Genomic DNA, 25794 nt, shown 5'->3' with positions numbered 1-25794 from the left:
GTAAACAGGATTACAAGGCTCAATCCCTTACTCTCCATGACTTCCTATGCCACTTATTTCATAATATTATTTACAATTTTGTAAATATTGCTCTTGTGTTAAACACCTACTTTATATTGTTGTAAAGCATGTTATATGAATATTATCACTTAAACTATCTTATGTGTGTGCTTCAGTGGCATTAAATATATCTATAGTGTTCTGCAACCACCACCTCTATCCATTTCCAGAGATTAAAAAAACAATTTTTAAACAGGAACTATGTATTCACTAATTTGCTCTATCTCCAGTCCCTGGTAGGCTCGTACGAGTGTGTGTTTGTGTTACATATATGTGTGTGTTTGCAGGTGTGCACGTCTAGGAGTGTGCGTGTAGATGCTATTTGTTGACATTGGATGCCTGCCTCTATCCTCCACACTAATAGCAATAATAATTGATTTATTATTAATAATTGTTACTATTTGAGATAGGGATTCTCTAGTCGGGCTGGCAGGGAGCCCAGAGATGGACCTGTCTCTAACCCTCCCAGCACTAGAGTCACAGACGTGTACCATCCTTCCAGGTTAATAACTCCGGTTCTCACTTTGCCCCTGAGCCATCCCCCCAACCTGATAGCCTCTTTTCTGTTTTCTATCTGTGATGAGTAGACTCACACTCTGTTGCATGGGTCAGAGCCGTGTTCCTCCGTAGGACTGCCCAACACCAGACTGCATCCTCTCCATCTCCGATGGGCATTTGGGTTACTTCCACCTCGTGTCAATAGGGAATAATGGAAATTTGGTGAGTTCTGGCTTCCAGCTATTTTGAGGCTATATCTAGGAATGGAATATCTGGGTCATATGGTAATTCTACGCTTAATTTTGGGGTGCCTCCAAACCTTGTCCCAAGCAGTTGTATTACTTTCCATTTCTATCTACAGTGGATGTAGATTCCAGTTTCTCTACATCCTTGTCAGCACCTGTCAGTTTTCCTCCCATCCTGTCACAGGGTTTCTATTGCTGTGAAGATTCTATGCCCACAGCAATTCTTAGAAAGAACAACATGTAATTGGGGTGGCTTACTGACAGGTCAGAGGTTCAGCCTATTATTATCATGGTGAAACATGACAGTGTGCAGGCAGACACAGTGCTGGAGCTGGAACTGGGAGTCCTACATCTTGCAGGCAACAGGAAATGGTCTGTAACACTGAATGTAGCTTAAGCAGAAGAGACCTCAAAGCCCACCCCCGCAGTGACACACTTCCTCCAACAAGGACACATCTACTCCAGCAAGGCCACATCTCCTGACAGTACCACTCCCTGTGAGCTTATGGGGGCCAATTCCATTCAAACTAACACTTCTTCTTCCCCTTGCTCCTTCCTGTTCCATTTCCAACCTGCATCCCTCTTGCTCCTCCTCTCCCGCCTTGCTCCAGTACCCTCCCTGAAGAATATGAGGTGGCAGAAGCATTGCTGCAGACAGTGGGCTGTGTGGGGCCATGTTTGTGAGGCTCCTAAGAAGGGTATAGGGGTTGATGAGGCAAGTGTCTGCTGTATCCCATTCCTGTATCAATAGCATCAGTTCCTGTATCAATAGCATCAGTTTATCATATTGTTTCTGAGGTAAATTTCTCCACGTAAGTGGAATGTGGGGAAAGCCTTTGGACTCGCTGCTTGTTCAGAGTCACTCTGGGAAACACATCCCCACTCAGGAGGCCCAAGACATCAGTCTGCATGAAGATGATGTTGACACAGAAAGAGCTCACATGTCGTGGTGTGTGTCTCTAATGGACCGAAACTCCTGTCGTCAAGTTAATTTTTACCAGATTCCTAGGAACAGCGGTGTCTGAAAGGGAAGTTGCTCTCACTCTGTTTGGCTTTCCATACACCTTTTTTGTTGGTTCTCGAAATCCTTAAACTAAACACACATGACTGAAAACCACTGTTAATGTCAACACGACACTCTTGCAACACACTTCAATCTTTGATTTGAATATTTAAAATGAGTGTCTGACTGAAAATTAGGTCACTGTTATTTGTTCTGTTTCTGTAATGTACTTTTGCCAGGTGAGGGATATACTCCTTAATTTCCGTTTATTTACATTCTATCGTGTTAGTCATTGGCAGGGATCTCCAGATTGAGCATTCTCCATCACGAAGTCAGGTCATGCTTGGGTGCCTCCCGCCGGCAGGCCTGTGGGTGATGCCTCATTTGCACTATGTGGTGGGTCCACCTCAGGAGCTATCGATCTCCATCGGGAGGCACCGTATCCACAGAGAGGATTACAGGAAAGTCATCCTGGGCCGAGGAAATGATAGAATGAAGTTAGACTTTGCATCTAAGCCACAGGCTGGCCCCTGGAGACTAGGAAAATGGCTCGGCAGGGAAAGAGCTTGCCTGACAAGCGTTAGGCTCTGAGTTTGGGTCCCAAGCGCATCCTTAAAAAGCCAGGCGTGGTGGACTGCAGACACTCCTGCAGTCCCAGTGCTGGGGAGGTGGAGGCGGCAGGATCCTTGGAACTTGCAGAATAGCTAGTCTTGCCAAATAGGTGTGCTCTGGGAAAAGCAAAAAAACCGTTTCCGAAGAATAAATAAGATAAATAAGATAGAGAGGCAGAGAGGAAGACATTGACCTCTGACCTCCACATACACACACATGTGCAACCCCCCCAACACATGCCTACCACCCTACACAGACACACACACACACACACACACACACACACACCACCTCTCCTTTGGTTACACAGATGCACATAACCCACAGCAAGGGAAAAGATGCTTCCGCTCAGTCTTGCTGGATGCTTAGTGCTTTGTAAAAGCAGGCTTGTGGAGCAAAAGACTGGCCCTGGCCTTGGTTGCATCTTCCTGTCCTTCAGGAGGAGCTGATCTTGAGGTTACTTGCCTCCTAAAGTCAGGAAACTGCTGGAGTGGTGCCACGTCACAGGTACCCCAGATTTCACTTTCTTCCCAGCTCTCCTTTCCCCACCTCCTTACCCCACAGTGCATGGCCAGATGAATTCCTTTAGATTTTTAAATAAAATGGGAGTGCTCAGTTTTAACCCTGGGAAGATCTCCAGATAAGCCCGGTGCACTCATTGGGCCCTCTCTGTCTGTTCTTCCCTCTGCAACAGCCCCGTTTCATCTCATGCTTAGACTATGTTGTCCTACAAAACATGCATTACTAGTTTAGTTTGCAGCTTGGAAGCAAAGGTCCTGGGCAGCCATCTGTGAGTTTCAGAATGTCTGGCCATTATGAACGTTTTCTAGGGCAGCTTTCCCCAGACAAGTGCTGTGTTCAGCCAGTCAGCCAAATCCCTCGGTTCTCCTTGGCTTCTCCTTAGAGGTAATGGTGAAAGTACAGAGCTTCCTCCTTACTAAGGCATGGGCATGCCGTTTGCTGTGCATTGGGAGAATAGGCATTGCTTGTTGTTTTTTTGAGACAGTCTCCTCTAGCTTCCTGTTGGCTTCAAACTCACTATATAGTCAAGGACGATACTGAACCTCTGGTCTGCCTGTCTCTACACCTCTCCCCATATTCTGGGATCGTAAGTGTATACCACTGTAGCCAGCATGTATGGTGATGGGGGCTGAAGCTAGGGCTTGTGCACGCTAGATAAGTGTTACGGCATAAAAGAATGGCAGATAGAATTTATTATAAAATATTCAGCTTTAATAAGGGGAGGACTTACAAAACCAAGGTTCCAGCGGAGAGCAGGAAAACAGAAGGGAAGGCGGGGAGCACACCTGCAAAATTTATAAGTAAATATTAGCCTAAGGGGATCCCGCCCTTCAAGCAAGGTGATTGGCTGGGCTTCCCCTACAGATAAGCATGTTACCGATTGAATGTTAAAAGTGCAAGCAAGCTTAAGGGTCTCCATACCCCAGATAATTCATAATCCATGATAACCCTGGACACATGGGACCTTCTATCTGCCTCCTGTTGGAGGCATTCACTGAAATGAGACCTTTACACTGAAGCAGCTTGGGACAAGGGCAGCTAAGACAGGGTAGGAGGAGGAAGTAATTTGGCAGGAAGTAAAGATTTTGCTGTCCCTGCAAATTTTAGAGGGCAATGAGGGCTTGATGCTTAGGAACCTATTTGAAGTAAAGATTTCTTGAAGTGTATTATAGAAATATTTCAGCTAGCAGCAATGCTTTGCTATGCGTGTGAAGATAAATATGACAGAAAGAGACACAGTGTTCTTCCAAAGGGGCAGTTACATAGCATCTCCTTGACTCTGCCTACTCTCTTTCTATAGCTCTGTTCAGATTACCTGCCTGGCTTTACTCTGCTAAACCATTGGCTGAAACAGCTTTATTCAGTAACCAATAAAAGCAACACATACACAAGGACTTCCAACATCATTTCCCCTTTTCTGTCTAATTAAAAAGGAAGGTTTTAACTTTAACATAATAAAATTACATATAACAAAGCAGATATCAAGCAAGAATTGCAGTTACAATATTTATATCTAATTTATCTTTCATCATGATTAAGGAAAACTATAATTATAATTATAAATTCTTCAACTCTTCAAAGACCCCAGAAGGATATAATATTACCGAAGTAAACAGGAAGTGCATTGTAAGCAACTTCCAAAACTCTAGAATTGACAGAGACATCTTGCTTCCTGGACAGAAACCCAAAGTTCTTCTGTAATATTGGGGCATCCATCTTCAGTCTACAGGCCCATAGTATCCGACAGACTTTTCCAGGAAGCTGGAAATTTGAAGCGTTAATTGCTTTCTTCTGTGTCCTGAAGAATGTCTGGTAGTTTCTTCTGTGGATCAGGAACGCTGAAGGACCATCTCATCTTTTGGAAAGTTCAGTAGTCACTTTTCTGTGGGTCCTGCATGTCCAGTATATACAGCATACCATCCAGCAGTCCAGGCAAGGGCAGTTTCTTGCCCAAATGGCTAGCCTTGTCACACTGAAGGCAAATTCCTTAACAAGTTTCCTCAATGGTCATCAAGCTCTCTGAAGTAATTAGTGCTGCCAGAAGCAGACATGTCTCACTGTTGAGAAATCTAAGTTCTTATAACATTTTAAATGCCATAAGAATGCCAATCTATTTGAAATATATCTCTGTAATTTAGAAAACCTAACTAACATGACTACAAGTTTGACTATTATAAATGACTATTAATCTATAATTTTTAATTATATGTTACATTTTTAAGTGATCTATATAAGCATAATACCCTAAACAAAAGTAGAAATATGACAAAATTGACCTCAAATTTGCACCAATAAACCAAAGTCCATACCCATGTAAAGTATTCATTTCTATATACTATATCCTCTTTTAAATGAAAACAAACATTTATAAACAATCATTTTTGTAATTTGGACATTGTTTTTGCCAAACTACTTTCTGCTGTTTTTTTGGCGAACTATTTTTAGGGTTCTTGGAAACCTTCAAGGGGGTCTTGTTCTATCAAGCCATATTACCCTGGAAGGAATCTACAGTTTCTCATTCTCTGTGAAAACAAAAGCAGAACCTCTTTTCCAAAGCAACATATTCTTAACCCTAATTTTGAAGTTAAGATACCTTTATGTTGGTTTAACCTAGCAGCCCCTAGAATCAAATGTCCCTCTATACTTGGCGCATTCATAGTCAAAAAATTCAAAGAAAATACAATAGTATGCATAATCCAGATTCTTTGTGTATATTCCATCTTTATGTGTGGTTTTTTTATTCTATTTTTTAATACTTAATTATCTTCTTTAATCTGTGACTTTCTGTACTTTCTTCTCTCCCTTCTAAGCCTGTGTACATTTTTTAAATACTCTGTGATCTATTTAAATGTCTTTTTCATTTGAATCTCTCTTTATTGCATATCTATAATCATTTTCTAATCAGGAGCGCCTTTTAAAACAAATGCTAAGTGGACATAGATGGTACCAACTCCACGGTATTTGCTCCACCCCAGGCCAACATGGCAGAGGCATTCTCACTGCCCCTGTGAGCCATGCTCACTGCCCCAGCTCCAGGGATGCAGCGGGTCTGTGTCGCCATTAAGCAACTAATAGCATGGTGTTCACAAACCCCATTTATGTGCAGGACCTCCCAAAAGAGCCAGAGTTTGTGGTACCAGCACAAACCAGGAAGCCCTCTCTTAAAGAAACCACGCCTCTTCTTACCACCATCAAACAGAGAAAATCTGAAAAAAATATGGCTACTAAGAAGCCATGCTTAACTCTGTTTTTGTGTCTAGAATTCCTTCCCACGGTCTCTCAGGTTTTATGTGGATGTAGTTGGCCCACGATGGCACCACTTTGTAAGTGGAGACTGCTCTTTAGTTCCTGGCCACCCAGATGTGAATAATTACATAGAAACTATATTAATTAAAACATTGCTTGCCAATGACTTAGGCATATTTCTAGCTAGCTCTTACATATTGAATTAACCCATTTCTATTAATCTGTGTATTGCCATGGGCTGTATGTAGCTTACTGGTAAAGGTTCTGAGCATCTTTCTCCTTCAACAGCTACATGGCATCTCCTTGAATCTGCCTACTCTCTTTCTGTATCTCTATTCAGATTTCCCACCTGGGTTTACTCTACTAAACCATTGGCTGAAACAACTTTATTCATTAACCAATAAAAACAACACATATACGGAAGGACCTCCCACATCATTGAGGTAAATAGAAAGGCAGAGAAAATGAAGGGGAAATAGAAAAGGCTTTCATGTTTGAGTCTTGTTGAAGTCTCCTGCCAGCCAAGAGTCAAGAAACTCTGGACAATTTGTAAAATCTGCTGTGCATCTTGCTCTCATAGAGACAATATTCCTTTTATGTTAAGATATTTTAAATAAGAACTTTAAAGCAGCAATGAAGGTTACTTAAGGCCTAAGCGTATATGACCTTACTCTTTTCCCAGATGTAAACCTGAAAATTTTGGACAATCTCACAAACAAGACTAGACACTTTTCTTTAGAATTAAAAAAAAAAAATTCTGCAACCCCTGTGCCCTCTTCAACCTTGTGACCTTGGATTTTGCTGTTTCCACTGTAATCTTATCTAGTGTGCAGTCATCACCTTCCTACCAAAAAGAACATGTTCCTTAGCAACCTTCTGAGAGGTGACCTCAGAAGCCACCAAAGTCATTCATATATAAGGCTGTTATACAGACATGTACATGCTTTCTCTGGAGAAGCGCGCACCACGCACGAATGTCTCATCCCTCGCATGAATGCCTCTTTATCAACCTCTGAGGCTAAATCCAGGTGAAATTCTCAACAGCCACCAGCTTGGTTTCACACAGATTCATCCTAAATGCCTTTCTGTGCCTAAGAATCCTGATGTCACCTGAGTTGAGTCTTCTGAGACAACCCTCCAGGCTGCTGCAGGCGGCAGCCAGGACTGTGCCTGTTGTCTTGTCCCACTGCCCTTGATGCCAGCAGTGGGTGGGACACTATGAAAGTGACCAGGCTGTGGCACCAAGCCACCTTAGCATGAGTCCTGGCTCTACTCCAGGCAAGGCTTTCCTTGTCTGCCGGTCTTTCAATCCAGCCCCTTGAGGGTTTTCCCTGTTTCCATTTCTTTCTCATTTGTAAATACTCATCATGTACTTAAAGTAGACCAGATACCCAAACACTGTTTTCCATCTAAAACTGTGGATATTGAAGCATATTACATAGTGTTGATAGTATTACATAGATATTACATAGTGTTGAAGCTTCACTGTGAGAATCCACCTGAAGGAATGGAACAAGATGTCGACTCACAGCAAGGCGCCCGGCCAATAGGATTGTGTGGTCAATCAGAAGGTCCAGTCACTCTGCTGCAATGTCTTGTTCATCTGAACAGTCTAACTATTGATGCACGGTTGCTCCCAGACCTCACTGGCTGAGAGGCCCCTAACTAGACTTTGGCCCTCACTCCATCACTTCTGGCCTGTTCCCCCGAAACATTGCTTGCATGCATGTTTCTCTTTATTTGACACCTCTCCATGGTTTCCAAGGCCCAGCCAAAGGATTTTGAATTTCTTCCTGGCCACTCCCAACTCTCTAAGAACTCTGAGTACTTGGCTTGGTGCACTAACACATTCTTGTGGGATTTCAGCTCTTAGCAAGCCTACCATCTTTTCTCACCCATCGGAATGACTCACTCTCTGCTTTATCCTTCAACTACTAACACAAATGCAAGAGGTTGTGTTATCATTGTGCAAGAAGAAAACGGTGCATGAGTCAAGAATCAGGAAGCTCAGACCTTCCTTGTACCGTATACTAGTTCCTTTCTTCTGCAGTAACAAACACCACACGTATGATAGTTTCCAAACAACACTTTATTCTTTCGCAGTTCTAGATAGAGAAAGCCCAAGGTCACGGTGCTGGACAAGCAAGCACCTTTTGGCTACTTCCTCTAGAAGGAAGGAAGATGATGATCTACATGAGGGAGGGTAAAAAGTCCAAGAGACAAAAGAGCCTGACCTTGCCCTTCTGACTGTTTACTTTTGTGTTGTGTATGTGCGCATGTGTGTAGGCATGCATGCTTACACCGTCTGGAAGTAAGAGGACAACCTGCTCCGGTCATTTCCCTTCTTCCACCTTATGGGTCTTCCTAGATCTAACTGAGCCTATCGGGCTTTGAGGCAAGCCCCTTTACCTTCTGAGCCCTCTCATCTAGCCCCAAACTTGTCCTTTTCTAAAGGTGTCTTACCTACAAGGGACAGGTTTTCATTTCCCAGTCACTTTCCTGGGGTCCCTTCTCCATGGACCACTAGAACGGCAACCAGAGTGTATCAGTGTTCTGGATGGAGCATGCATGCAACCTGAAATGTTGCAAAACCTCGTGACTTCCCCAATGCTTTAGGCAGCACATTATTTATTTAGCATTTGTAGTATTGTTTCTTTATTTTGTTGTTCCATGCAGTACGACAGTAGAGGGGACTTGGTGAGCTCCACTCCAAGCTCTGAAGAAAAGACTAAACAGATTGCTTCTGTATCCTCCATATTACACCATCCACATAGCCCTCTTGGGGATTATTTATTCATTTCTCACAATTAAATTATTTTATTTATTCATCTTCAAGGGTCATTATGAAATTACTGGGCTTAGAAATGTCTCTCAATGATTTTGCTAGATTTGCCAAAGTTCTTCTACCTCGGGAATAGCATCCATTACAGACAATTACAAAAAAAAGTGTTAGATTGTATCCAACTGTTTTTCTAAAGAGTGTTTTCTATACATTGAGTTCATATCTTTTTTTAAAAATATTTTTATATATATATTGCTGTTTTGCCTACACATACATCTGTGCACCGCATGCGTGTAGTCCTCACAGAGGCTAAAATAGAGTGTCAGATCCTTTAGAACTGGAGTCACAAATGGTTTGTGAGCTAACACATGAGTGATGAGAATCGAACCTGGGTCTTCTAACTCATACTTAGGATACTTCTGTGTTATTTATCATCAAATATTCCTCTTATAGTTATTTTCTTAACCTATAGAGTATAATGTTTCCATTCATAAGTACATGTATACATTGTGTGCATGTGTCTCTGTATATGTGTGTGGAGGTATAGGACAGTGCAAAATACGTTAAACTTATAATCCTAGGTTTTACCTTGAGAAAATATTTCATAAACTTAGGATATCCCATCCCTCAGTTTTAGGGTTGAGGGTTCATGGATTAGAATTCCTTAGCATTTTGTGGTATTATCTCTAAGCTTAATTGAAACAAAATGTTGCTGACTTTTAGATGAAATGTCTTTGTGTTGCTGTGAGATTCTGTCTCTACCAGAATTAAAATGACTCCTCACCGTTTGGTATATTAAATCTAGACCCTTCTAATTTCCTTTTTCTTTTCTCTCCCCAGTTTGCTGTTTCGTGGTTCACAAGAGGTGCCATGAGTTTGTTACTTTCTCTTGCCCGGGTGCAGACAAGGGGCCCGACACTGATGTGAGTAATCAGGAAGCTGTCATTTGATGTTAATGTTGCCATCCGAAGTTATTTATTTTGCGTTGCCTCTCCGAGCGTTGTTCTGGAACATGCTATTTTATTAAAAAGACATCTCAATTTTTCTCACTCTGTCTTGCAGTAATGAACACGTCCATCATCCTTCTGAGGTCTGCACTACTTCTCAGAGATATCCTCAGAGGAAAATCATTAGCTTGTATTTTTCCACTGTGGGTGACCACACAGATTAATCCACCAGATTTATAGTAACAACTGTATGGATGCATTTTGTAATGGGCATGACCACCTTTGTCGGCAATTTGTCTTGAGCATTTTAACAAACGACCCCTCATTTGCACAGGGAGATCAATGTGTATCGTGTATCATAAATGTCCCCATTGAAGGGATCCTGTAGGCAGCCATTTCATTGACCATAGTCCCTGAGATGTCCAGTATTTTTATTTCACTTTTTATGTCCTGCTTCTCCCTGTGTCTACTGAGCGTGTCAGTTTCATTTCTTTAACAAAACGCAAAACCAGCAGAGGACACTGAGAACCAGGAGAAAATGAAGTACCAGTGTCTAAAATACATTATGTGGAAAGAAATTTGGTGACACATGAAAAATGTTTTAAGTGAAATTGGGGGGGGGGGCATGTCTAGTCCAAATTACTCGGGCTAGATCAGTTTAATAATTTATCATTAAGTTATGGTCTTCACATGGTTCCCACCTATGGCACCTACTCACATCAGGAAACTGATTTCAAAGTGGCTTTCTCAGCGACTCAAGAAGTTTCTCGGAAGGTGACATTTTCACATCGGGCTCTGAGGAATTCCAATTTGCCTTGCTGTAACCCATGTAACAGAGGAATTAATTTTCATGATGTGATTAAGATATTTCTATTGGTAGAAACATCATTGCAGTAACCACTGCCTACTGCTTCTCTGAAACTTTTCTGCCCGAAGCTTTGAGCAACACTAATCTATAGACATAAATATTTTGAATTCAGCTTGAAGGATACTACTTGTCCATTTAGCAGAGCAATGGTGATAGTTTCCTCACCAGGGTCTATGACCTCCCCAGCCACAGGCTTTTGACCAGTTTTATAGCACCAGGCATCCGTTCTCTCTGGTGCAAGGAATGCACTCACACTCAGACAGAAAAATCAGAAAGTGCTTGGTTACCCTGTGAAAGCTGTGCCTCTGTTGTACCAGTGGGCACATCTTTCCCGGCCAGTCAGTGTGGCAGCATATGAGCCCACAGGTGGGAAAGAGCTTTGATAGCTTTTCTCCCCCAGCATCCTGTACAGCACCTTTCGGCATTATGAAGGGTAGTGAGCAGGAAGAAAGCTTCCAGCCCAGTTCCAATCAAAGCCGTGGTGTCTCTGGTGATGGGTCTTACCATCTAGTTCTGATGGGCAATCAAGTGCAGTGGCCTGTATTGTTTTGTGGGGGGGAGGCTTCTGCGGCCTCCCTGACAAAACCTCATAGGAAGGTAACTCATCTCTGGCATTAGGAGTTTCATTTAATACGTTATCTTCTGGGGGTGGTTTTCTCCAGCCATGACGGGAAGTTCTGTTCACAGACTAATATTTAACTTTTATTTTTAATTAATTTGCAAAACTATCAGGTTTCCTCATGGCTTTTTTTATACATCTTCAGTTTGGGGTGACCCCACTCCCCCATACTCCATCTCTTCTGCCCGTCACTCTGAAACCTTTCCACCCCTGCTGCTTACCTCTTGGTTTCTAAGCTCGTGTGTTCAACTGTCCTCCCCAACTCCCAGACCTCTTCCCCCCTTCTCTCGTGGCCTCTTTCCAGCTTCCTGGCCTCAATACACATTCGCTCCCACATCAGCACACATATATAAATCAGAAGCTAAGACCCACACATGGAAGAGGACATGTAGTGTTTGTCTTCCTGTGTCTGGGTTCTCTCCCAACTTTCCTAAAAAGCTGACATCCTGTTGTTTGTGTTTTGAAGTTTCCTGAAGCAACACGGGCCATGCTTTTGTTTCCTTGCTTATACTTCCATGTTCTTCCTCTTGTGTGGTCCTTCCTCATTTCTTTACCATCCCTTCCATGCCCCATCAAGAGTGAGAAGGTACAGGCAGGTTCCCTGGCATCTCTTCCTCTTCCTACGTTTTCAGTTAAGTATCAATTATTGAAAATCTATAATGAACCAAAATGTATCTTGAATCTCGTGGTACTACAGTAAACATGTAGATGTCTGCTCCGGTCTTTGTGGGCATTGTTCTGGGGAAACGTGTGCCTTATCCTTCAGGTTTGGTCCTGGAAACCTGATTGGGGCAACTATATATACACAAACAGAAAAACTGGTGGTGGGTAGGCTGTGCTCTTCCTGAAAGAGAACACCCACTATGCAACCTAAAAACTCAGCACCTTTATTATATACACTCCAAGGAGGAGAAGTATAAGCTGGTCACCGTGGGAGATCTCTGTAAGGGAACCATCTCAGGTTGCAGTCACCCTGGAGGAGGAAGCTGTGGTCGCTAGCTTTTGTATATACCATTCAGTCCTTTGTACATTCTTGTCCTGGACCAGAGAAAGGCTTTGCCATGCTTTTGGGCCTTACCCAAAGAAAGTTTTGCTCTTTCCATGGGACTGAGGCAATAAGGTCCTTGACATGGCCGTGCGCATGTCAACAATACCCATGTTCATACAAGATTTAATCTACTTCCCACAAAAATGGACACTAAAAAGTCACAGATTAAAATGGGACACCTGCATACTAAATAGGTATCCTTAAATAACCTAGGTGGTAACGGGAGACTTCCTGGATGAAATGGAATTTAAACTGAGCTTCAACAATGGAACAGTGGGCAGGAAACAGGCAAAAGTGTGTGTGTGTGTGTGTGTGTGTGTGTCTGTGTGCGTGTGTGTTGGGGGTCTAAGGGGCTGTAGAAGGAGTTGTTTCAGATAAGGGGAAAAAGCAGGTAGGGAGGTGTAGGAAGGAGTGCAATCTGTGAGTGCTGGAGAAAGACGAGCATCAGATGTCTCCGTAAGGATTTGGAGTACAAACTCAAACGCAGTGAGAGCCCAGGGAAAGGTTTAAGTGAATGACGTAGCACTATGGAGCAGCTGGTGAAGGTTACTCTGGCCTCCTTTTAGGAGATGGTGTTAGGTGAGAAGTGGGTCAGGGTCCCGCTGGAGCACGGGAAGGAGATTCAAAGGCTAGCCAAGTACTTGCTCTCCAGAGCACTGGGGCAGTAGTTTGCTGGAGTTAGGAGCAATAGAGACAGGCAGAGGGAACACATTCAGGAATTGTCTGGGAACCACATAAGTAGTCCTTGGTCTTTATGAGGTCGGGGAGGTGGGGATACTGAGAATGAGTCTCATGTTTTTGACCAAAATGCTTGGATGAATTGAGGTCTTGTAGGCCTGTGGAGACACTGGAGTTACAGATGCATGCCACTGTGCCCAGCATTTACATAGGTTCTAGGGATCCAAACTCAGGTCCACGAGCTCGTGTAGCCAATACTTTACCCACTTACCCACTGAGCCATATCCCCAGCCCATATGCTTTTCTGAATAAGTTTCAAATTCACAGAATTCCAGGGCTGAAAGGGTACTAAAGATTGATATAGGTTAATTTCATTTTATAGTTAGGAGACCGAGGCATATTAGAAAAAGGCATAAATGACCTGGATACCATTGTATGCTATTTTCTGAGCATCTGGGATTGTGGTTGACTCCTTCAGAGAGTAAATCTTGAAGGGAAGAGTAGAGAAGCCAATGGATTGGTGGTATAATGTCGTTGGAGTAGGTTTTTTAGCATGTATTGGCATTTCTGATCAAATACTTATAATAGTGCCAAAGGAAAAAGCCAGTTGCAAGAATGGAAGGATGGGGGAAATTTAGGTTGAATTTATGAGCAAAAGCTGCTCCAAGAATTTTTCCCCTTGGAAAATTTTAAACTATTGAACAGAGACTTTGTTCACCGCACAGGGAAGAGTTCTGGTAAGCTATTTCTGTGCTTCTTGCTAATGCCTCCAATAAGCTCAACGCCAAGGGAGCCAGAGAAGTCGTAAAACTTGTAAAATCCACAAATATTGGACCTGCTCGGTCATCTTCAAGAAAGAAGGAACAGAAAAGCACTGGAGAATAAACCAGCAATCCCCACAAGACAGCAGCCTGTGGAAGAGTGCTCTGAGTTCTTTGGAACAGAGGCACTCCCCAGAGCTCCAGGGTCCACCATAGTTGAAAGTCTGCATTAGCTTTGGGTATCTCAGAGGAAGAAAGGGCTTCAGGGTTCAATGGAAGGGCTCTTGGAGATTGTCAGGCCAATTTCTCCTCAACCTCTCAACCTGCTCTGAAGGAGGAGTGTCCCATTGCCCAGCACTTATTCAAAGCCTAGAGGGAGAAAAGAGGCAAGCATTTCCTAGAATCTAAGAGCAACCCACCTCTCACCCCAATTAAAGGAGAAAAAAGCATAGAAGACTTCTAAAGAACTCTTGTCCAGTCTCTGGGGCTGTGGATTTTTCAGAGCAAGGAGTCACCATCTGGAAAGTGTTGATGTTGGGGTACACGGCCCAGAGACCAGGCAATGCTGTTCCCAGTGGAAAGCCCACTGGAGATCTAGACATGCCACCTCAGAATGCAGCTAGGGTTCTGCCCACCAGCCCTGAACCCAAGGTTTTATGGGACTACAGATTTTTAAACAATAGCCTTTGTTTAAAAAAAAATAGCTTTTCTTCTTTCTCCTCCACTAACTTCAGAGGTGGTTGGGGATACAGACTGGCAGAAGAGGGAATGTGACCTCATTTTGCTTTGAATGTCAGGGTCAGTGAATGTGACTTGCTCTGTGGAGGAGCCAGGAGAGCTGTTCTGTTTTCTGTGCCATGAAGCCCATTCTCCGACAGGATTCTTTCCCTTGTTCTGGCCATGAGGAGGTCAGGAGGGTAGGAAAGGTTACGATGGGTCCTGTGCCGTCTGACCTCCAGACTTCCTCCTCTACCTGCTTAAGATTATATCTGCCAGCGTAGCTCACCAGCTCTCTGTCCCTCTGTCTGGAGTACCTTTCTGTTCTTAGGATATCTCTATGAATCTTCAATTGTGCCTGTTTGTACAGCCCACCCTGACAGAGAGGAAGTGGTGCATTCCAGCCTGCCAGTATACATGTACATATGTGTGAAAAGTATGTATGTATGTACACACATGGCATATATGTGTGTATATGCACAGAGATATTAATATATATGTATATATTAATGATATGTGCGTATATGCACAGAGATATTAATATATATGTATATATTAATGATATGTGCGTATGTGCACAGAGATATTAATATGTGTGCATATATATATTAATGTAAGCACTTCCAATTTCTTCTGCTTTCTGTTTTGTCTCTGTGTCTTAAGTGTGAACAAAGCTGTGAAGGTCTTTCAGAGAATCCTAACGGTCTCAGCATCGCTCTCAACACTGTCAGGTACAGCCTTCCACAATTAAGCCTTTAAGTCTGTGGAGTTGGCTGGAAAAAAAACCACAGTCTTACGTGCCATCTATAAAGAATCCAAATGCCAGAAGAACCCCTATCTGCTGCATCTGTACTCTGAATTGTTCATTCTGTACATTGGATGTAGGTGTATTGGATCGTATCGTGGTGGATGGTGTCTATTAAAAGGCCTCCCCCAGTACCCGGAGGGAATATTCTTGCCTGGTATTTTTAATGAGCTGTGCTGTTTGGATGGGCCTTGTGTATTGCTGCCAGCGGCATATTCTGTTTGGGAAGACTGTTCACATTCTATCTTGTGCTCTTTGTATTTGAACCCCACTGAATAGGATCCAGATGATTCCCCGGGTCGTGGCTGTATCTCACCTGGGAGTCAGCCAGCATGCTTGTGGGCAGCCCCAGAAGCCTGTTAATGCTTGCCAGTGTGTCTGGAAGGGCACCCAGGGAAGAAGTTAATTAACTTGTGAGTTTTCACTATGACTTGCCCGGAATGACTACACCTCCAAGTCTGTGAAATTATGAGGTTTGTCCCATTCAAAGATGCTGGAAGCAATGATTGTCAACACTTAGATGGAAGCCAGCGTGCAAACTGTGGCAGGGCAGAGGTGGGAACCCACGGCGGCTAGACTCTATGGCCACGTCTAGTAGTCAGCGTTGTTTTTGCCTTACTGTGACCGTGTGTTCATACCTGTGTCTTAGGAACCATTCCGAGAACAAAAGACTCTGCATTGTTTGAAATTTTACATTTCAAAGATTCATCTAAGACAAAACAAAAGCATTAAAAATAAACCTAGAAACAAATTGAGTTAGTGGATCATATCATTTTCTTCCAGACCGTATTTTTTTTTCATTTAATGTGGATGTAAATGAGATGGTTTGTTGAGCAAAGTCCATTTCAGTCCAACACATTAAAAAAAAAATTACTCGTGGGCTGACAAAGAAGAGTGAGCTGTGTATACGGTCCAGAAGCAACAGCCTTGCTGTTCCCCAGGCTGCAGTCCTGCTGCTCATGCTGTAGGGCTCCTTCCTAGACCTGGGTTTTCTTATTTATAAACATGGAGGTGGGGCTTGGTCATCTTTAGCATTGGTTTTATTCCTGAGCGCCATTCTGTTATTACTGAGGGGTGTGGTAGCATAACACAGACAACTGTGGGGTTAGCCTCTAACTCTAGAGATAAACCAAACAGTGAGGGTGGGGGTCATTAGACTTTGCAGGCTAGCTGCCCCATGGAAAGAAGAAACACAATGTTACTACTGAGTCAGGTGGGAAGAAACGCAATGTTTCTACTGAGTCAGGGGTGGGGAGCAATGCGCATTATTGAGACAATAGGAAGGATTCATGGAGATGGGGACATGGGAAGACATACACATGTTGGGGGAAGGCCGCTTGTTTGTTCCCAGCTGACTCAGTAGTAATAACCTTAAATAACCACACAGAAACTGCATTAATTAAATCAATGCTTGGCCTATTAGCTTTAGCTTCTTATTGGCTAGCTCTTACATCTTAATTTAACCCATTCACGTGTGTATTGCCACGGGGCTGTGGCTTCCCGGCCAGGTTCTGTTTAGCATCTGTCTACATGGCTTCTCCCTGACTCCACTTTCTCTCTCTCTCTATCTCTTCCAGCCTGGCTATATTCTGATAAGCCATTGGCCAAAAGCAGCTTCTTTAGTCATTAACCAATAAAAGCAATAATATATATATATATATATATATACACACACACATGTATATATACACATATGTATGTGTATGTATATATATATATATATATATACAGAAGGACTTCCCACACCATACATGTGTCTTTTTTTCTTTTCTTTTAAAAATAAGTAGACCATATTTTCATGTTCCTCATACTGCCCAATGGGAAAAGAGCTGCAGCACCAGCATTCATGTGACATGTGTTACAAGAGGATCTATGATAAGCACAAGAAGAGAGACCTGTGATGTTGTGCACACCTCAGCGGAATGTCTCCGAGTGAGCCTCTATGCCCACCCACAGGTGCTCTTCCCTACTCACCAGGATGCCCTGGGAAAGCTGAAAAGGAAGTTCCTTCAGGGCAACAAACCCAACTCCAGAACCCCAGTGCTAATTCTGCTCTTCCGTGGGTGGATTCTCTCATGGACCAGATTCACAGTAACAGAAGGTCTGCCCTGCACAGGGAGGGAGGGACCTCTCGTATCCGAACCACATTCACTCAGTTGCAAATTAAAAATGGTCTCAAGGATGCCTGTTCTTGTTCTAGGCCTAATGAGTACAGGGTGCAGCTGCTGAGGCTCCAGGAGACATCTGCCTTGCTAACCCAATGAGAAGAGGAAACAAATGGTGTATCTGTCGCTGGGTCTATGGTTGATTAACTAGAAATGTATGGTGTAACTACGAATATATCATTTAATTTTTAACATGCTACCTGAAGCCATGTTTCCTTGGGAGCTATCCCGGGGCTTTCCCACTTAACCCAGTGGTTTTAGGTCACTGTCATCATAGGAATTTGGACAGAGAGGCAGGAGGACTGTCCAAGCTCAAGGTCACCCTGGTCCTCATAGCAAGTACCATCCTAGCTAATAGAGTGAGACATTTCCAAATAAATAATAAGCAAAGTAGTGGAATTCGTGAGTGGTTGTGTCTACACGTAAATTATTTGTGGGAAAGGCTGTGTCTTTTCTTTCCAAAAATTGAGTGTTCTGCCCAGGGCCTGGCACTGAGTAGAGTGGGTACTCAGGGAGGGTTTGCTACGCCAAGGAGAACCAATTGTTGAGGTTCTGATGTCCTGATTTGCCCTCGATTTACTTGTCAGGCCTTGGATTACCTGAGTGTTTTCAGCTGCAGGTGAGACTCATACCGAACCTCAGTGCAGGGAGTTTTGTGACAGTGTTAAGCTATGGGTTTAAAAGAGAGAGAGGGAGAGAGAGAGAGAGAAGAAAGAACGTAGACCTTAGCAGCAGCTTTGGACTGGTTTGATTCAGAAGTTATGGTATGATGGATTCCTTTCAAGGAGTATATGATATACAAGCAGCGAGACTGCCCAGGCCCCACCTATGTGTTTGGAGACAGTGTCTGATGAGGCAGCTGCCGAAGACCCAGGGCTGCATGGTACACTGCAGGAATGCTGGCATGTTCCTAGTATCACCTGACATGGAACACCTCAAGTAGTTCATGCCTTTGGGTTTTTTACCCCCTCATGTTACATAATCAGCGCGTGTTTCTTGAGCATTGTTAATGTGGCAGGTGTTGTAGGATGCAGATGTTTAAAAACATGGCCTTTGTCTTCAAACAGCTTATTCTTACTGCGTTCATGCATATGCATGAACACACAGTATTACTGTTCCCGCCGTGAAGAGCACACAGCTGCGAGCGGCTTCTATCAGTTGTTTTCCCACTGAAAACCAAGGCTCAGGGGTGATGAAGTCCTTACTCCAGCCCAGCAGTGGTACATGGAGCTTTAAGTTTTGAAGTGGATCTTCCCATTTCCAGGCTTGTCGTCTGTCTCCTGGTACCATTAGATTGCACAATGAAGGCAACCAGAGAGGCAGTTTCCAGCCATTCCATGCTTGGGGGCTGAATCCGGCCGGGGTCAGCGTGACTGTGAGAACTCTTAAAGTGGCGAGATATTGGAAATGTTATTAACAGGAAAGTCATCCACAAAGGAGACCAGGAATGAACCCAGCAGGCATGCAGGACTCTGGGGCTGGGCGAGAACCTGTTGCAGCTTGCTCTGGCTTCTTCAAAATGTAGAGAGGTGGGTTTTTCAGGGCACTGAGTGTCTGGAAAAACAATTCATGTGGCTTCACCCTTAGCTGAAAGCCGGCCCAGAGCTTTTGGCGCATGCCAGAGGCTTATTCCTGGATTCTAATGAGTCATCTTTTTAATAAACTTACCTCATGGCCCCATTCAGTTGGCCAGTCCCTGCCTCACCTTGGCCCTGTTTTCACTACTTAGTCCATTTCCATCAGCAGAGCAGGAAGACTCTGTGGACAGAGGAGCACAGATCCTGGCGTCTAGGAAAGCGGGGACAGGTTCCTGAGGAGCTATGACTGTCTTCACCACGCACTCACTTATTTACCGTGGGATCCAAGACACAAAATAGTCAAAAGCTTGCAAGGCTTTGTTTCAGCCTTCAGCTTGAGAGCCAGGGAGCCCAGGACAGGAAAAACCCACTCAGAAAGCCTTCAGGCAGGAAGCCTTCTAGCTTACTCAGCAGTTAGTCTTTTGTTTTGTTCAAGGACTTAAGGGACTAGGTTGAGCTCACCCTGGTAAGGAGTTTCTTAGTTTCACTTCCTGTTGCTACCATAGAATGCCCTGACACATGCAACTTGAAGGAGAAGGGGTTTGCTTGGGGGAAATGATTTGTGTGCCCCATAACTGCAGGTTACTCTGTTACTGTAGGGAATCCAACTTCGCAGGAACTCGAAGCCTCTAGTCACAGTGTCTCCACAGTTAAGAGCCAAGAACAATGAGCAGGTGCCTGTACGTTAGAGCTTAGCTTACTTTCTCCACCTGGACCAGAAATGGTGCCATCCACAGTGGGCAGGTCTTTTCAGCTCAACTATCATAATCCAGATACCCTCACCACCCCCAGACACGCCCACAAGCCAGCCTAAGTAATTCCTCCTGAAACTCCCTTCCTAGATGGTGTGAGGTTGGCAATTAAAGCTAGTCATTATAGCAACCTACTTCCCTCAGCCTAACAGCTCTCATCCCCAAACACCCTCATAGAAGCATCCAGAATAATGTCTGACCAAAATAGCTGGGTACCCAATGGCCCAGTAAAGGTGACAATGAAAACTGACCATTACAAAAGAGGGCTGGCTACACAAGGTTGTGCATCCTGGGAAGGGTGAGTCACAGGGACTGATCACGTAACCATTTACCATAGAAGACTTAGTCTGTAGACCATGCTTTCTCCCCCCTAATCATATTCATCTCTATATCCCCAAGCCAAGATTACCATTGTTTGTTGAAAGGGTAGGGATTTCATATATACACACAATGAAAATATGACTTTTCCCTCCTATGTGGGAAATTCTCAAAAATAAAGAAAAACTTTAAAGAATATAGAAAGCTACTGTATACAAAACTAGATATGAAATTTATATTAAGTACTTATACATACCATTAAACTGTCAGACACTTTATTTCTATTGTAAATATATATGTTTACCTGAGCTGATTCAGATATAAAATAAGATGAAAAAGTACACAAGGCTCCTATATATTTCATTGAGATTTTAAGATACAAGTCTACTGTACATCAAACCTGCGTGGATTGTCAGGTGCGTTATTCTTGAGAACTAGAACTAGATAGTCACTCAAAGGAAGCTGAAGTACAAGACGGTGTAGATGAAGGTGAATTGTGTCTACTATTTGTAAAGTTCACAAGAACTTGCTACCAGAATTAAAATAAAATTGGAACAAAAAACAATCATACTAAATAGATTAGAATATTACTTAAACTTTAAAATCCAACTAGGTAAATAAAAGAGAGAAAGGATTGAGGTTTCTGGTCTCAAAAGTAAACTGGAAAGAATTGCCTGATATCCAGAGAGACCATGTAAAATGTTTGGAGGGGTTTCTTGGAAGCAGTATAGTCTTCCCAGGCTGTAAGGCATGGTCTTTAGGAAATCTGTCTCTTTTTGTTGTTGTTGTTTTGCTTTTTATCTCTTTGAGGAAACAGGGTTTTGGTTTTCTTTCCTTGTTAGGGACTTCTGAATGCTTAAATGCTCTCGCAAAGTAATGCAAGGTCCCCGTTAAACTAAGTGACTGGAAGTTTGCAAGTGGGTACAGTTTTTTTTTTTTCTTCAATGTCAATTTGGAAAGCAACCTACTGAAGACAGTTCTTGTTTTGTCAATTGTATAGGATGCAAGGATGCTGGGGCAGAAACTCAAGGCCTCTTTACACACATGCAGAATGTCCCACTCCAGAGCCACACCCGCAGCCCTACTCCAGATTCTTGATTGATATTCCTCGAAGTTACGGCTGTTTACACAACTATTATCTGGAAAGTTTAAAATACTTCAGGGTTCAAGAGGTTGGGAATGGATCGTGTTTGGTCCCCTTCCTGTCCATCATTCTTTCCGTCCTGCTTGCCTTCCCATACCTAACTGCTTGGATCTACAATCTGTGCCATTTGCTTCTGTTTTTGCTCAGAAGAAGCTCATTTGATATACATTTTGAAACACTTGCTACAACTATTTTATCTGGGTCAGATGTTTTTACACATCATAAAACACACGCACCTAAGGCAAACAAACCCCTTTCAGAAGGCAGTTGGCTCCCTGCTTCTTCTCTACAGTTTCTGGGCCCTGATTCGTCCCTCCCCCGCCTCTGCTGTAAAGCCAGAAGCTTCCTCGAGTTAACATGGAATCCAAATGTTTAAAACATGAGAGTTTCATGCTTAGAAATGGCATTCTCTGTGGAGGAGGGTGATTTTAGGTTTCTAGATATTAAACTGTACCATGACTCATTTGTTCTTAAACAAGTCATTCTCCCGCTACTAAAATTAATCACAAAAAAGACCAGGGTAGCTTGAAAAAGAAGAGGAGTGGGCACGGCTGTCCCTAACATTAGAAAGGCAGGGCTGCTCTCTTAGCATTTGCTGGGTTTGAATGATGCGCCAAGACCAAGGCAATTCATTTTAACCATTTCCTCCGGCTACACTCTGCAAGTCAGAATAACTTCATGTATAGGGCCAGGAGTGGAGGAAGTAAAACGGCAGGTGTGTTGAAAATTCTGAAATGAGCTATGTCTGTAAGTGAAGCTGATTTCTTCGGTCCACACACGGCTGTCAGTTGTGCACTCAGATCATATTCTCCATGCAGTCTTAGGTCTGTGTGTCCAGTAGTCAAACAGTGGGGGCGTCCAGCTAAAAGCCTCTGGAGACATCTACGGTCTACTGGAGGGTTTCTGTCCCAGACCCTCCTCTACATGGCGGCCAGAGTAGGAAGTCTGCAGCTGCCGGGTAAATCAGTCCTTGTTTGCACTGTTCCCTTTCCAGCTGTGAGAGTACAGCATGGCTCCCACCGGGGAGTCACGGCCTGTGGATGTGGTGGCCTGGTGCTTACCCACTTGCTGACCAAGCTTAGAACTTCCTGACGTCCATTTATATCTTGCCGTTCCCTGTTTAGACGTGTGTCCTTGGAAATAGTCTTTGGAGCGCTCTTCACATGTTACCCGACCCGAGGTGGTGTATTCCTTTATGTATTTCATATCCTCCATCACCATCTGAACCCTGGGCACTTGTTAACTGACTTTTGTGTGTCTTTCCATTGTCATGAACACACCACAAGAGCAAGGGTCTTATCTTATTCTTCCATTTAACCTATAACAATACCTGGCACGTTGTAAGTACTTGCTACATATTTGCAGACTAGATGGATGCATATATTCTTTCTACAAGGGAGGCGAAAAATATTACAGTGTTGTGTTTGCTTCCTACTAACAGTAAAAGGAAATATCCCAGGACTCTTGGAGATTTTTTGATTTTTATATTTTTCTGACTGCACTGTCAACCATATTGAACTGGCTAAGACAACAAAGACATGGGCTTGCCATGTGAGGAGGCACTGTTTTTGAAATAAAAAGTTTATTGTTCATCATGTTACTGTTTAGACTAGGTGGCCTTAAAATACAATGTATCTTCTCAATGTTACTTAACCAGAGTATCCAATTAATCTTCAGATTCTAAATGCCAGCCATTCTGGACATAGGAGATAAGTGTTGAATTTAAAATCTGGAGAATAATTTATGTCTTTATAGGATCTTAACACTGTTGATTATGGCCAGCAAGCAGTGTCCTCTTTTATAGATTTCCTTCAGGAGACTTGGATTTCTCCGACTAATTCTATATGGAGCAGCAGAGAGCTGTTAAGTCAGCTGTGGCTCAGCAGTGGGATATTCTGTGTAACAGTACAAATGATGGCTGGAAGGATACAGAGACATGCTCCCCTGCCGCCAGGTCTCTAAACCCGACGTAATGTGACTGCTAGCCGATGTTATGTGCAGGGATCAATGACAAGAAGGGAAGTTAAGGAATCAAAACCACTAATAATTTAATCTTTAGAACAATTTGACTTAGGGATTTTTTTTACATTTAATCTTGTTAGTACAATATGATTTTGAAAGGTTCTAAAATTCTCACTGAACCGTTTGTACTTCCCTTTGATATTATCCTTGTGACTCTTTGAGAATATGACAGATTGCTACCATTCTTTCAGCTGTCATCGGCATGAAATATGCCCACCCATCTCAGAGGTCTTCTTTGCTCAACAGTGTAGGATGTTTGGTGCTGATGTCTAGACTGCCACATGTGAAGTTGATTAATTGTGGGCCACCATATGGGTGCTGGGAATCAAACCTGGGTCCTCTGGAAGAGCAATCAACATTCTTAACCACTGAGCCATCTCTCTAGCACCATGAATTTTTTGTAACAATTGCTTTTCTCCAAAATTTTGTTGGTTGTTTTGTCTGGTGATTGTGCATCTAAGCTGATTTGTTTTGGAAGAGTATTTCATTTTGATTTTGAGTTTTAATAAATGTGTGTGTTAAGTCATGGTGTTTTTTTGTATAGTTACTCCTGAGAGTAGATGTAACATTCAGTTGGAGCCGACCAGGTACATGAATGAATCCACTGTTCAGAAAGCAACTTGGCAATACTCAGAAGCAATAGAGCATCCCAAAGCTATGGGGGTGGTCCCCACCAGGGCTACCAGGCTTCACTCCAAGTGTGATGAACAACTGTGGACGTATCTGAAGGATGTTTCTAGAGACTGAGAAACTGGCATGAGCAAAGCAATTGTGGGGATGGGGCAGTTGTGGCAGAAGGACCCAGGAAACAAGCCATAAATGTTCAACTTGAGGGAATGAGAAGGCTGTAAAAGTCAGTGCAAGCTGCCTTTTCATCATGGTCCTGTCTTCCTGGCTGCAATAGTGGGTTTGCTTTGGCGTTCCAGAGGGCGATCCCAACTCAAAAACTAGCAATAATCCCCAAGAAGATTCCAATTTTTTGCCCATCAGTCATGTCTATTTCCCATAGCTGGGAGGATATCTATATGTTTTTCCTTGGGTTTACCCTCTTGTTTAGCTTCTTTAGGATCACAAATTATAGACTCAGTGGCCCCTATCCATGGCTAGAAACCAATTATGAGTGAGTACATCCCATGTTCTTCTTTTTGGGTCTGGGTTACCTCACTAAGGATCGTATTTTCTATTTCCATCCATTTGCATGCAAAATTCGAGAAGTCATTGTTTTTTACCGCAGAGTAGTACTCTAATGTGTATATATTCCACACTTTCTTCATCCATTCTTCCATTGAAGGGCATCTAGGTTGCTTCCAGGTTCTGGCTATTACAAATAATGCTGCTATGAACATAGTTGGACAAATGCTTTTGTCATATGATAGGGCATCTCTTGGGTATATTCCCAAGAGTGGTATTGCTGGGTCCAGGGGTAGGTTGATCCCAATTTTTCTGAGAAACCGCCACACTGATTTCCAAAGTGGTTGCACAAGTTTGCAGTCCCACCAGCAATGGATGAGGGTACCCCTTTCTCCACAACCTCTCCAGCAAAGGCTATCCTTGGTGTTTTTGATTTTAGCCATTCTGACAGGTGTAAGATGATATCTCAAAGTTGTTTTGATTTGCATTTCTCTGATCGCTAAGGAGGTTGAGCATGACCTTAAGTATCTTTTGGCCATTTTAACTTCTTCTGTTGAGAATTCTCTGTTCAGTTCAGTGCCCCATTTTTTAATTGGGTTAATTATCCTTTTAAAGTCTAGTTTCTTGAGTTCTTTATATATTTTGGAGATCAGACCTTTGTCTGTTGCTGCCCAAGAAGACGCCCCAACAGATAGATGTTTCAAACAGTAGGAGGAATTCAGAACTGGGATCCCCAAGAGACAGGACAAGATGTACCAGTCCTGAGCTGTGCTGTTCAAGAGGAGCCGGGAAGGGTGCCAGGTTTCTCTTCAGAATCCCTTTTTACCCACCCAATTCTTAGTCTTCCTTCAAGAAGAATCAGGTTTGACATCTGTCTTCTCAGGAGATTCCCCTGAGCACACCCCCACCTCAGTGTGGACTTCTTCCCCACCCTCCTCTTCACCTATATTCAGCTGCCCCTCTTCTTCCTCTCCACACAAGTCTCTTGAGACTTCCTGACCACAGTGCTGTCATTGTTTCTCCATCTCTATTCTTATATGGTGGCCTCTGGTGAGCAAAGCTATCCTTTCGTCTCATCCCCAGTGCTTGGAGGAACTCTGGCTTGTAGGTGCTTCTCGATACTTAACAAGTTAGCAGAGAAAAGAGTAGACCTCAGTGAGACTCTTCTTGAGTTAACCTTGACGTTGACAGAATTTCTCATTTAACTTTGTTGACACCAGTTCCCTTCTAACAGGCTTTCCCTGAGCCAGTCACGTGTGGCCTCTGAGCATCAC

General features: G+C 43.2%; 1 protein-coding gene across 1 annotated transcript in view; it reads left to right on the top strand.

The window, feature by feature from the left end:
- Positions 1 to 25794, top strand: part of Prkca (protein kinase C alpha) — a 396507-nt gene that overhangs the window by 148691 nt on the left and 222022 nt on the right. Inside the window, exon 3 of the mRNA XM_057773855.1 lies at positions 9809 to 9891. Within this exon, the coding sequence (XP_057629838.1) occupies positions 9809 to 9891 (83 nt within the window). The remainder of the gene's footprint in view (positions 1 to 9808; positions 9892 to 25794) is intronic.

This window comes from Chionomys nivalis, chromosome 7, assembly GCF_950005125.1.
Source record: "Chionomys nivalis chromosome 7, mChiNiv1.1, whole genome shotgun sequence".
NCBI lineage: Eukaryota > Metazoa > Chordata > Mammalia > Rodentia > Cricetidae > Chionomys > Chionomys nivalis.
Note: the sequence above shows the minus strand (reverse complement) of the source record. Positions and strands in the feature narration are given on the sequence as shown.